Source organism: Staurois parvus, unplaced genomic scaffold, assembly GCF_062004578.1.
Source record: "Staurois parvus isolate SC_StPar_1 unplaced genomic scaffold, SC_StPar_1.0 ptg000866l, whole genome shotgun sequence".
In the NCBI taxonomy this organism is placed as follows: Eukaryota; Metazoa; Chordata; class Amphibia; order Anura; family Ranidae; genus Staurois; species Staurois parvus.
Window position 1 is genome coordinate 1292660 of NW_028318662.1, and position 13721 is coordinate 1306380.

General features: G+C 47.1%; 1 protein-coding gene across 18 annotated transcripts in view; it reads left to right on the plus strand.

Moving 5' to 3' along the window:
• Window positions 1-13721, plus strand: part of LOC149443234 (neurexin-2-like) — a 2355461-nt gene that overhangs the window by 1200613 nt on the left and 1141127 nt on the right. For all 18 annotated transcript variants that reach the window (XM_089655720.1, XM_089655731.1, XM_089655727.1 and 15 more), the window contains one exon: window positions 11281-11664. In XM_089655720.1, coding sequence (XP_089511846.1) covers window positions 11281-11664 — 384 coding nt within the window. The remainder of the gene's footprint in view (window positions 1-11280; window positions 11665-13721) is intronic.

Consider the following 13721-nt stretch of genomic DNA (forward strand, 5'->3'; position numbering starts at 1 on the left):
TAACGCAAACTATCCCACGTATGCTGCCAGCCAATATGTGACGATCGCAGCGTCAGACCCCAGCCCTTCTCACCAAACTTGTGACCGAAGGACTAGCCAATCTAAAACCGTGCTGTCATGTGCGTAACAATGCCATGCCCAGCTGCACCCTGCACAAAGATTTTCCAGCTAATGGACTACAATCTGTGTACTTGCAGCCTGAGAGCGATTGTTACTGGGTCAGGTTAATTACACAATTAACCCTTCACACTGCCATCACCTCCTTTTTGTACAGAGAAAGAGGAAACTCGGCAATATTAGCAATAACACTATGATGGTTGGATAATCGTCTGTATACCACTGTCACCGCAGGCAGGTTATACAGAGGGTTAAACACACACAGTATATATAAATATACAGAAAACAATAGCACAGCAAAGAGATAACAGAAGTTTAGAGGGTTAAAGTACTTGCCAAATGTCCTAGTTTAAGCAGATCAGGTTTCGTGAGCCAAAAGGATTACTTATCTCCCACTGTTAGTTCCGATGTTAAAAAAGGAGATTCAACTCTCACATTCAGCTTAGCTTAGCTTTTTCTAGCAACTCCACAGGGTGTCTCCCTGGAGCAGTAAACCAATCGCCTCATTTGGGGAGGGAGTTTGTAGGTGGAGACCCAAGCTATGATCAAAAACTCTCATAGCTTATATTATGGTTCATAACTTATTCTCGGTGCATTTAGCAGCCTTGCCACTAGTAGATTAATATGCAGACACATCTGCTGAATGGTTAGTTATGAAATATCCGCTTGAATGGTTCAGGAGATATAATTTTCTGCTCTCCTTGTATATGTCAGATAGGGGGTGTAATATATCAGAGACTATATATTGAGACTGGTCTCAAAGTGAGCCGTCCGAATATGGGCTCCATGTTTGTATAAGTCTTTCATAATCCAAGATATGTAATCATAGGCGAAAATGAATGTTGAATGTGGTGTCTGGTTTATGACTTATCTGGAATGTCTTTGAACTCAGTGAAGGACTTGGTTTATGGCCTTACAAGCCCTCCTCTAGCAAGAGTTTTGTAAACAGAGGGGTACTGTCAGGGCAGGGCTGTGGAACGGACAGGTAGGCCTAGTGGCAGGGTAACGCACTGGCTGACGACAACCACCACCAACAGACTGAAGTCCCTCAGGGCGCGGAGTCTAAGTCCCAGGCTGCCCTTCACCAGGGCCCCTGATGGTGGGGATGGACTTGACGCAACCAGGGACCAGGTCGCGGCCCCCGAGACACCCCAGCTGCGGTAATGGCTGCCGCCAATGGCGTGTAGTTGGTGAGAATGACAATAGCGTAGTCAGACAAGCCGGGTCAATAACAACGGGACAAAACAGTACAGAACAGTAGACAGAGAATCACAGGTCACGGGCCGGGTTCAGCAACGGAAGGTCAGATCAAAGGGAAACGCAGAGAATGGTCTTAGTCACAAGCCGAGTCAGAATACCAGAAGAGTCACGAGCGTATACACAGAGCTGTAGCAAGACAAAGACACAAGACACAAGTGCAAAGAGCATGTGCAGATCCCAGGCTTATATGTACTCAGCCACACCCCTCTGGGGGATGGACCTCAGAGACCTGAAGGCATAAAAGATTCCCATCATGCTCAGCAGAAACCCAAGATGGATGCTAGCACATGGAGTAACATAACCTCTGGGAAAAGGTAGGACCTTGACAGTACCTCCTCCTCAAGGGCCCCTCCCCCTCCGCGGCTCAACAAAAGGTTTCCGAGGAAAGCGGGTATGAAACGCGCGGAGGAGGGCAGGAGCATGGACATCCGCGGAAGGAACCCAGGAACGCTCCTCGGGACCATAACCGCGCCAATGAACCAGGAACTGTAATCGGCCGCGCACCAATCGAGAGTCCAGGATCCGGCTCACCTCATACTCCTCATGACCGTCAACCCGAATGGGACGGGGCCGAGGCAGAGAGGTAGTGAAGCGATTACAGATCAGAGGTTTCAACAGTGATACATGAAAGATATTGGAGATCCGCATCCCAGGTGGAAGGGCAAGGGCATAGGCCACCGGATTCACCTTGCGGAGAATGCGAAAAGGACCGACAAAACGGGGAGCTAGTTTGGGTGTGGGCACCCGAAGATTGAGGTTACGAGTAGACAACCACACCCGATCGCCGACCTGGTATGAAGGAGCGGGCAACCGTCTGCGATCAGCCTGGAACTTCTGACGCTGAGCCGAGTCCCTCAAAGCCCTCTGGATCTGCCCCCATGAAGAACGCAGGGCAGCAAGATGGTCCTCCACAGCCGGAATGTCCTGTGGTGAGAACCTCTCAGGTAATACCGCGGGTTGGTACCCATAGTTGGCCATGAAGGGGGACATCCCGGAGGAGGAGTTGACCGCTGAGTTCCTGGCAAACTCAGCCCAAGGCAGGAGATCGGCCCAATCGTCCTGATGGTCCGAGATATAACACCGAAGGAATTGTTCTAAGGCCTGATTGGAACGCTCCGCAGCCCCATTGGACTGCGGGTGGTAGGCTGAAGAAAAGGAGAGACTAATGCCCAACTGGGAGCAGAAGGCGCGCCAGAATCTGGACACGAACTGACTCCCGCGGTCCGAGACAATCACCTTGGGCAACCCATGCAGGCGAAAAATCTCCCTGGAAAAGACCGTGGCCAGTTCTTGCGCCGTTGGTAATTTCCTGAGTGGAATACAATGGCACATTTTGGAAAAACGATCGACGACCATGAGGATGACCGTATGGCCCCGAGACACAGGGAGGTCTACAATAAAGTCCATGCCCAGGTGTGACCAAGGACGCTCCCCATTGGGAATGGGTTGCAGAAGACCCATTGGAAGATGCCGTGGAGATTTATTCTGGGCACAGATCGAACATGCCGCTACATAAGAGGCGATGTCGGCACGGAGAGTTGGCCACCAGAACAACCGAGAGACGACCCAAGACAACTGGTTCCTCCCCGGATGCCCGGCAGTTTTGGAGTTATGGTAGGTACGCAGCAGACGGGTGCGCAACCCCTCGGGTACAAAACATCTACCCTCCGGTCTCTCGGGAGGAGCGTCAGTTTGAGCCGCCAAAATCTGCTCCCCAAGGGGAGAAGTCAGACTGGTACGAATGGCAGCCAGGATATGATCCGGAGGTATGACCGAGGTTGGCTCAGAGTCCTCCCTGGACAACTCAGAGTATTGCCGCGATAATGCATCAGCCCTGACATTCTTGGAACCAGGCAAATAGGAGACCACATAGTTGAACCGTGACAAGAACAAGGCCCATCTGGCTTGACGGGGTGTCAATCTTTTGGCCTCCGAAAGATAAGTCAGGTTCTTATGATCGGTAAGAATGAGGACCGGAACTGCGGAGCCCTCGAGCAGGTGCCTCCATTCCTTGAGAGCCAGAATGATTGCCAACAACTCCCTATCTCCAATCTGGTAGTTGCACTCTGCAGAGGAAAGCTTCCTGGAGTAGAACCCACAGGGAAGTAGGGGTCCATCGGGCGACCGACGTTGAGACAGGAGAGCGCCTACTCCTGTCTCGGATGCATCAACCTCAAGAACGAAGGGCAATCCAGGATTGGGATGAGACAGTATCGGAGCCGAAGCGAAGGCGGATTTCAGAGCCTCAAAAGCTACGATGGCCTCGGATGGCCACTCGTGAGGATTGCTGCCCTTCTTGGTTAGGTCTGAGAGAGGTTTTGCCAGCGTGGAGAAATTTCTGATGAATTTCCGATAGTAGTTGGCAAAACCCAAAAAGCGCTGAATGGGCCGAAGGCCATTGGGACGAGGCCACTGCAGAACTGCCGAAACCTTCTGAGGGTCCATGGAGAATCCCTCCGCAGAAATGATGTAGCCTAAAAAGGCAACTTGGGATCGATGGAATTCGCACTTCTCAAGTTTACAAAAAAGTTCGTTCTCACGTAATCGTTGCAGCACCTGCTTGACATCCTGGATATGGGACTCCATGGAGGCAGAGTAAACCAGGATGTCATCCAAGTAAACTACCACGCACTGCTGCAACAAGTCACGAAGGACATCATTTATGAATTCCTGAAAAACTGCGGGCGCGTTACACAACCCGAAGGGCATCACCAGGTATTCGTAGTGACCGGTTCTGGTGTTAAACGCGGTCTTCCACTCATCCCCCTGTTTGATCCGTACGAGGTTGTACGCCGCCCTAAGGTCAAGTTTGGTAAAGACTGTTGCCCCCTTAAGGCGGTCGAACAACTCAGTAATCAAGGGAATCGGGTAGGCATTCTTAGTGGTGATTCGATTGAGACCCCTATAATCGATGCAAGGCCTCAATTCACCACCCTTCTTCTTTACAAAGAAAAAGCCCGCTCCTGCTGGGGAAGTAGACTTACGAATGTGCCCCCGGGAAAGCGCATCCGCAACGTACTCCTCCATGGCCTTATTCTCCGCAACCGAGAGAGGATACACCCTGCCACGCGGAGGAGTGGCACCGGGTTGCAAGGATATGGCGCAGTCGTAAGGACGATGAGCAGGTAAGGCACCAGCGCGTACCTTATCAAACACGTCCTGGTACTCCCCATAATCAGTGGGCAACGCAGAGTCTGAGGAGGCACACAACACCTTAACCGGCCCACGGATGCACCCGGCCCCACACTGTGAAGACCACGAGAGAATCTCGGCAGTTTGCCAATTGAAGGTTGGATTGTGCATCTGGAGCCAGGGATACCCCAAAACCACCGAATAGTGCGGAGAAGAAATCACCTGGAAACAGGCCAACTCCCTGTGAACAGCCCCAATAGCTACTTCAACTGGCATAGTCTCGTGGGTAACCTGCGGTGGTTGCAGGGGCCTGCCATCTATCGCCTCGAGAACCAATGGGGTAACTCGAGCCTGCAGGGGAATGGAGTGCTGGGCAGCAAACGAGCTGTCCATAAACAACCCGCCAGCCCCAGAATCTACCAACGCCTGGGCCGTCACCGAGCCCTCTGCCCAAGAGAGGACAACGGTGATCAGTGGCTTATCTCTGCGGAACGCCGGGGACGAGGAGACTCCACCCAAGATCTGTCCCCGACAGGATCTCAGGTGCGAGCGTTTCCCGGACGGACCGGACAGGACTGCCGAAAGTGCCCACCAAGACCACAGTACAGGCAGCGACCCTCCCGACGCCGAGCGGCTCGCTCTCCCTCGGAAAGGCGAGCAAACCCCAGCTGCATGGGCTCACCACCAGACAATCTATCCCCAGGAGGCGTGGGAGGAGAGGGAGGAACGGGTGGGATAGAAAACGCAGGTGCCAGTCGATTGGAAGGCCTCCGCAGGCGTTCCTTGAGTGAAGGCCTCTCCCTGAGCCTGGTATCAATCAGGATCAGGAAGGAAATTAGTGCTTCCAGCTCCACAGGCAATTCCTTGGCTGCGATCTCATCCTTCAATGCATCAGAAAGACCCTGAGAAAACGCAGCCACCAGAGCCTCATTGTTCCAACCCACCTCTGCTGCCAGGGTACGAAACTCTATGGCGTACTCGGCCACGGTCCGTGAACCCTGATGCATAGACATGAGCAGCTTGGCAGCCGAGGCGGAGCGAGCCGGTACATCGAATACCCTACGGAAGGCATCGACAAAACCGGAAAACTCGTGAATCACGGGGTCATTCCTCTCCCATAAGGGATTCGCCCAGGCCAAGGCCTTGTCTGAGAGTAGTGAGATGAGGAAACCCACCTTTGACCTCTCAGTCGGAAAAGCGTAGGGGATTAATTCAAAGTAAATCCCCACCTGGTTAAGGAACCCACGACACTGACTCGGCTCACCCCCAAAGCGCTGTGGAAGAGGGGCTGAACCGGTCATACCTCTGGACACCGCGGGTGCCGCATCAGCCGCGGCGGTAGGCACAGCAAGCGGAACAGCAGCGGGAGCGACCACCGGAGTGACAACCGGCCTAATAACACCAGGAGTAAGGTGCGCGGTGCGTGCCAGCAGAGTTTGCAACGCCTGAGCGAACTGATCCAACAGGAGATCCTGTTGATCCAGTCTGGCAACCAACATAGGAAGTGAAGGCGTACCTGCACCGTCAGGATTCATGGCACTTGTGTAATGTCAGGGCAGGGCTGTGGAACGGACAGGTAGGCCTAGTGGCAGGGTAACGCACTGGCTGACGACAACCACCACCAACAGACTGAAGTCCCTCAGGGCGCGGAGTCTAAGTCCCAGGCTGCCCTTCACCAGGGCCCCTGATGGTGGGGATGGACTTGACGCAACCAGGGACCAGGTCGCGGCCCCCGAGACACCCCAGCTGCGGTAATGGCTGCCGCCAATGGCGTGTAGTTGGTGAGAATGACAATAGCGTAGTCAGACAAGCCGGGTCAATAACAACGGGACAAAACAGTACAGAACAGTAGACAGAGAATCACAGGTCACGGGCCGGGTTCAGCAACGGAAGGTCAGATCAAAGGGAAACGCAGAGAATGGTCTTAGTCACAAGCCGAGTCAGAATACCAGAAGAGTCACGAGCGTATACACAGAGCTGTAGCAAGACAAAGACACAAGACACAAGTGCAAAGAGCATGTGCAGATCCCAGGCTTATATGTACTCAGCCACACCCCTCTGGGGGATGGACCTCAGAGACCTGAAGGCATAAAAGATTCCCATCATGCTCAGCAGAAACCCAAGATGGATGCTAGCACATGGAGTAACATAACCTCTGGGAAAAGGTAGGACCTTGACAGGTACCTAGCTAGTGAGGTTTATAGCCATGACCCCTCCCAAGTTTGTTGCCTGTGATCTCTGCAAACACACACCGACCACATTCCTGAGGGGGGAATTGGAGGAGGAAGCCTGATTTGGGAGGGAGAGAGATGATACAACATGGAAGATTCTTAACAAGATGGATGACCGTGTCCATCTCTGTGTTCATGATTGCTACAATTGGCGCTATATAAATCCTGTATAATAATATAATAAATAGTCGCATCTGCTTTGGGAAGTAGGTCTGAACTATATTCCCACTGTCTATGGGGAGAGGCATCAGGACTTGTCCCTTGTCTATATTCAACTGTGGTATGTCCCTGTACATATGGAGGAGGCAGATCTGTCTCTTCAGGTTGGGAAAGGATATACTTGGCACTTTTAGTGTGGTATTACCTTTGTCATAACCATAATTCTACACCGCTTCTCCCTCACTTTATGTTTCCACTTAGGGTCTTCCTCTGTCACCCTCTTCCAACAATCTATGTACGGAATCTGGTCATGCTTCTGTGAATCAGACCTAATATATTCTTGCAATCAGTCAATTATCACTAAGGGGGTCTGGATTGACTGATTACCACCCATATTGTTTCCTTAGAGACACCAAAACAGATACAGAGGGGTAGGGGATTGAGAATCTGGTAAGGAGTCCGAGATCCTCGACATAATAGGGTTAAAAGACAAATGCTTCCCCTTATCAGGACGATATCAGCCTTGGTACCAAGAACTGCACCTACACAGGGTAAACTCTCGTTTTGCTGCTGGGCAGCATCTCATTTGCTCACATACACACTGGATTTTCCAACCTGACTGACTGGAGGTTAGCCCAGGATGCACAATCATCCAATTGGGGTCACCTCAGGAGGTGGTCAGGCTCCCCTTCCCTCGAATATCGTTGAGAGGTCCTGACTGACTGTTATAACCCAAAAGGCAAAGATCTCACCTTTTCCTGACGTGGAGCTCCATAATTTGGTGGTTGGTTCCCCAGTCCGGGTTCTTGGACTCCAGCGGGACGATCCTCAGAGCAGGTGACCAAGATGTAGCAGAGTCTCCCAGACAAATGTCCGGTGGCGCCTGAGACAGTGCAGCAATCCCAGAAGCCAGCTCAGGACCGATCCCTGCAACTCGTGGTGGAAAACCACCTGTCTCAGTAGTTATACCTGGTTTTCCGGCCAATGCACCAGGAAATGTAATGGCAACGTTGGAAAATCCAGGTAAAACTCCAGACACAAACTTGAAGAAAGCAAGCTTTATTGACCAGCTGGTGACCTAGCCAGACTAACAGGAAATAAGGGAAGGGAGAAGTGAGCTGATGACCTTGCAAATAGATGCTGTTAGAAATGTTAAAGTTTTAAGGGGAACTCTGCAATATATGGGTGCTTCCAACTCAATACCATGCTAGTGAGCGGTCCTGGACACAGACGGCCTGCATTGAAGGACCATCACTCGCATGTGGCCACGACTAGTTTAGGGAGCCAGCAGCCTCCATTTGCTTTCAGTGAGGTTGCCTCATGCAGCTAATCACTGGGAACCCCTGCTGGGTTCTTGCATATAACAGATGTCAGGTGCAATCACATCTGAATTCACCCTAACCATTAGGATAGACAGTGTTGAAATCTAGTTTACAATGGATAATGAGATCTTAGACTGTAAGCTCCAAGGAGCAGAGCCTTCCTAACCCTCTTCTATTGAAATGTATTGTTTCTGTATTGTCTCCCTTTATATTATAAGGCGCTGAACAAACTGTTGGCGCTATATAAATCCTGTATAATAAAATAATAATAATCTTCCAGCACTGCACAGACAGGGTTAATTTTGGTAAACATTACCTCTTTAGCCCCCTCATAACCAATGCAGAGAAAAGCAAGCAAAGCAGGAGTTTTCTGTCCTTAAAGTGGTTGTAAACCTCAGACATGAAATATGAACAGAGCATATCATATGACCAGAGCAAATCCCTCTTTAGTGTATACTTGTCTCAATCCAGAGCACTAAGTGTCATTTCTGTCTGCTGCCCCATTCCTCTGCTATCTGCATGATTCACTTATGACAAGTTTTCCTGACACCAAGTAAAAAGAGATGGGAGGGATCTCCAGCACACAGCCTGTGATTGACAGCCTCAGTTTTGTTCCTGTGTGTCATATGATGGGGAGTGTGTCTGTTCCCTCCAACAGCTCTCCCCACTGTGGTTGAGGCTCCATGCACACTGGACATTTTGATAACGCTGGTAACGTTAGCTGTGTAAAGTCACGTTAAAATTTTTTCCACATTTTTGCATTAGCGTTTAGCAGCGTTTTGCAACGTTTAGCAGGGTTTTCACGTGTTTTTCCGTGTTTGCATTTTTAGAGATTTTTAACATTTTTTTCACCAAAAAATAATTTTTTTTTTTGGTCAAAATTTTTTTTAAAAAATCTGTTTTTTTTACCACATTTTACTGCGTTTTTCAGCATTAGAGCGTTTTTACAGCTAAATAACTCCTCTAGAAACCCATTAGTCCTGGGTTTTTTTGCAGCCAAAAAAGTCCCTGCCAAAAAACATTGATTACAGTCTATGTGTGCATGGACACATATGAGAACATGCTGGGGAGTTTACTGGCTGTAGAAAAAAATGTCAAAAGCCAAAAACAGCAGCTGTAAAAAAAAGTCCAGTGTGCATGAGGACTTACAGTCTTCAGTTTTCTAATAGCTCAGGCTTGCCTTATAAATTCTGGATTTTGAACAGATGGAGAGAAGAAAAGACAACTGATAAACAGATACAACTTATGAAGAAGGATTTGTTTTATCTTTGTGTATCACCTGAGGCCAGTCACTCAACTGGATATAAGTAAGGGTTTGCAACCACTTTGTTTTCAGAAAAGAGCATGTAAAATGATTGGCAGCAATTTTATTTATTTTTTTTAAGTTATGCTTTTTGAATGGGAACATTTAAAAAATATAAAGTAGGTGTTATCCAAATTTTGGCTCAAAAGTGAAAATACATTTAACCTTCAGCTGATGTCTTTTTGTTGGATTTTTTTAAATTCAACCTTCCTTTTCCTGAAGTCAACGGTTAAGAGTGGTTCACCTCAGTCTTTGGGCTGTTATTTGGTTGGTCTTTTTATTTGGACATACATTGTGGTTGATTTAAAAAAGGCATATAGACTGTGCACATTGCAGAATGCAGTTGCACTCTTCAAGATCAGTTGCTGCAGAGCTCAGTTGCTGCAGAGCTTAGTAAATGAGCAGAAGCTCTGATGACTTCCATCATCCAATCATATGCAAGCAAAAATGCTGTTTTTTTTTATTCATTTTTCCTGCATGTGATTGGGTATTCTTTGCAAAGTTAAGCTTTTCCTCATTTACTAAGCTCTGGAGCAACTGCACTTGCAGAGTGCAACTGCACTTTGCAAAGTGCAAGGTCTAATTGCCTTTAGTAAATCAACCCCCACCTTTCCTTTTCCTGCATTCAAAATTTAGGTATTCTAGGCTTCTATATCATCACACTTATTTTTTTTTTAGTCCACTTTAATCATTGGGCTAATTGTTTTTCCCCATATTCAGGTAATTATTGTTTCACTATGCATGAATGGTTGTCCTCTTTCAAGTGTTCATTTAGTGGTGATTACATGTCTTGACCTGAAACAACAAGTTAATCCCTAAATTCTTTCTTGGGTTGTAGCAATTTCTATATTTGTTTTTTTACCTTTTTAAGCCTTCATTCAGGTATTGACTCCTTCAGATATTCCTTGTAGTAAGATTCCCACATCCCTTTGATCTCTCTGTGGTCATTGCCCACCCCTCAGTTGGACTGTTTTTAGATGCCCCAAATGTTTAAGAATTACTATTTCCCTGTGTCCCTCAGGGGACAATGAGGAAAATAAGAATTTTGTATGGTTATTATTATGATTATTGGTGGTTGCTGGAATATTTCTTTCAGAGTTCCATCCTCTGTTATGATGGGTTGTAAATCTTTGATTATTTTTCTTATTCCTTCTAGTGCTGGGTTGTATGTGGTTACTAGAGGTACACGGTTGTTTGTTTTTTTTCTCCTTGTACTGAAGTCGATTTTCTCTTCGGGTTCTCAAGGCTGTGTTTATGCTGGTGTTGATAGTTTTGTCCTTGTAACCTTTCTTATGGAAGGAGTCTGCTAGTGTCCCGAGATGTTTATCTCTGTCTCTTGGGTAAGAACATTCGGTGGTATCTAAAGGCCTGACTGTGTATGATGGCATGTTTCATGTGTTGGGGGTGGAAGCTAGAACTGTGGAGGTAGTTGCATCTGTCAGTGTTTTTCCTGTATATTGAGGTGTGAAGCGTATCATCCCTGATGTATACCGTGGTGTCTAGGAAGTTGACGTGTGTGTTTGAGTATTCCATTTTTAGTTTGATTGATGGATGAAAAGTGTTGATCAATGAGTAAAGTCTTTTACAATGAAGAACACAGCCATGGTGGTTGGAGGCAGTTATACGAAGCCAAATTAACATTTAGTGTTAGTGTCCCTCCTGAAGGTGCTAGTATAATCCAAATGTCTAAAAATTACCACATTATCTTGTTTTGTTCCTCTTAGATCTTCATTCCAATAACGTTTTTTTTTTCTAGGTTCTATCTCAGTTAACAGTCGAAATACACCCTTCCAGGTTGGGGGAGAGAGTGAAATTCTTGACCTTGAAGGAGACATGTACCTTGGAGGTCTTCCAGAACCCAGAGAAGATCTTCAACTACCCCCTGAGGTGTGGACAGCCTCCCTTGGCTTGGGATTTGTAGGTTGCATAAGGGACCTTTTTGTGGATGGAAAAAGCAGAGACATCCGACGGCTGGCTGAATCTTCAGGAGCTGTAAGTGTGGCCCCTTTCTGTTCCCGGGAGACTCAACGGCACTGTACAAATTCTCCATGCAGAAATGGCGGACAATGCAAAGAAGGCTGGAACCGCTTTATTTGTGACTGTGTGGGGACAGGGTACCTTGGGGACACATGTGAGAGAGGTGAGCTTATTTAGTAAATATCAAAACAACATACTAAATAAAATCCACTTGGTGTAAATTACATATATTTGCAACTGTGTGCTACAACTTTAATGTAAATTTAAAAGACTGTATATAAATTGATCTAATGGTCGGACTAGCTAGATTAAAGCGGAGCTTTTTTTTTTAATTTTGGTTAAAGGGTTACAACCCTTAGCATTTTTTTGCCATCCCATTGTGAAGATTTCCCTACTTTTCCTGTCCCTTAGCGAAAACAGGATGTGAGCGGAAAACCATCAAACGTGAGAGAATCCCTGGTTGTCACCAGGGTTACTGGAACTAGTGTCCCCACTGGGAGATTTCCCCTCTATTCCTGTTCTAGGAACAACCCGAAATTAGAATTTTTTTTTACTTTCATTTATGGTGATATTGGTAAACAGGACAAACAGAGAGGGTGAACCCTCCTAACCCGGACACAGATAGCAATAAAAACCTGACAGGTGATCTAATCCCTATCCACTCTATCCAAAACTAAAGAAAAAAATATTTTCATTTAGGTATTCTTTAAGAGCTGGGTGGATTTTTGTACTGTTATGAATTAAGCAGTGCCTCTCTAGAAATGTGCATTTGTTTAAATGAATATCGCTTAAACAAATACTGACTAAGAACAAAAAGAATCTTGGTGTTCTCTTTGTATTGCTTCCACATTTTTGCAGTAATCCAGCATGGAACAACTCCTGTAATTTGCTTCTGTACACGTTTCCCATATTACAGACTGGTTTGTGTTTTCCTCTCTCCTTGTGCAAGGCGACTGGTGTGTATCTGCTCCACTGTAGTTTTCTGCAGGCAGTCTGTACTGGTAGGTCCTGCTGAGACTCACCCACAGACCTGCACTCTGCAGGGGTTATGTACAGCCCAGTGATGATGCTATCACATGGAACAGTTGAAATAATGCTTATCATCAAATTTACCAACTTAGCCAGGGCTTTTTATGTGGTCCAGACTTTGCTGGGGCAGGCACACACGTGTTGGAGTCCTGTAAAAGGCTGAAGAAACACAAAGAGGCGCCAATTAGGTGCAGTAATAGGATGGTGAGAAATGACATAACACAATTAGCAACTCACTCAGGTAAGTGGTATAGTACATGTTTAGTAAATATGGCCAGCAGTAAGTTGTATATTGACTGATAAGTCGTCCCAGAAGTCCCTGCCACTGTTTGCAGTATCAAGGCAACCAAACACAGGAAGCGGAGGTGTGTGGAACCCAAAGAGGCTAGAAGTGACACTTAATAGGGGACATGGCTACGCATTTCAAGGCTCTGTCTTTTTTCTAGTTTTTTTGTGTCATTTCTCACCATCCTATTACTGCACTTGGTTAGCACCTCTTAATGTTTCTTCTGCCTTTTAGAGGACTCCCACAGTTGTGTGTCTGCCTGAGCTCTACCCAGAGTCTGGATCACACCAAAAGCCCCAGCTAAGTTGGTCGAATTGATGATAAGCATTATTTTAACTGTTCTGTGTGAGTTTTCACTTGTCTTTTTGTTTTTAATATATGTCAGGAACCATGAACCAGGCAGAGACAGAAAGTGCAGTTAAAATCACACCTTTAATGAAATAGCAAATATATCATAGATCAGGAACATAGTCAAAATAGAAGCCAGGGTTTGGATGCCAGAGCAGGTTATCAGACGAGCCAAAGTCAGGAAACCAGAAGTCAGCGTAGTCAGGAGCCAAAAATCAGAGACAGGAATCACAAGAGAAGTCTGCCAGACCGAGTTGTACACAGGAACGCAGGCAGGAACACACTGGAGATCATAGACCACGCAAGGGCAAGGAGGAAATGAGCCAAGCTGCTAAAATACAAAAAGGGCTGGCTATAGGCTGAACTAATGAGGCAGGCAATGGTATCCAGGTGAGTCACTGTGGAGATAACGCGTGGCTGGTAATTAGCTGACAGCTGAGCAGCTTCTGAGCACTGAAAGTAAAGAGTTGTTAATGAACAAAGAGTTGTAAGAGTTGTAATAAGTTGAAAGTAAAGAGTTGTTAATGAAGTAGCAGGAGCCCAGCCCTTACACTACC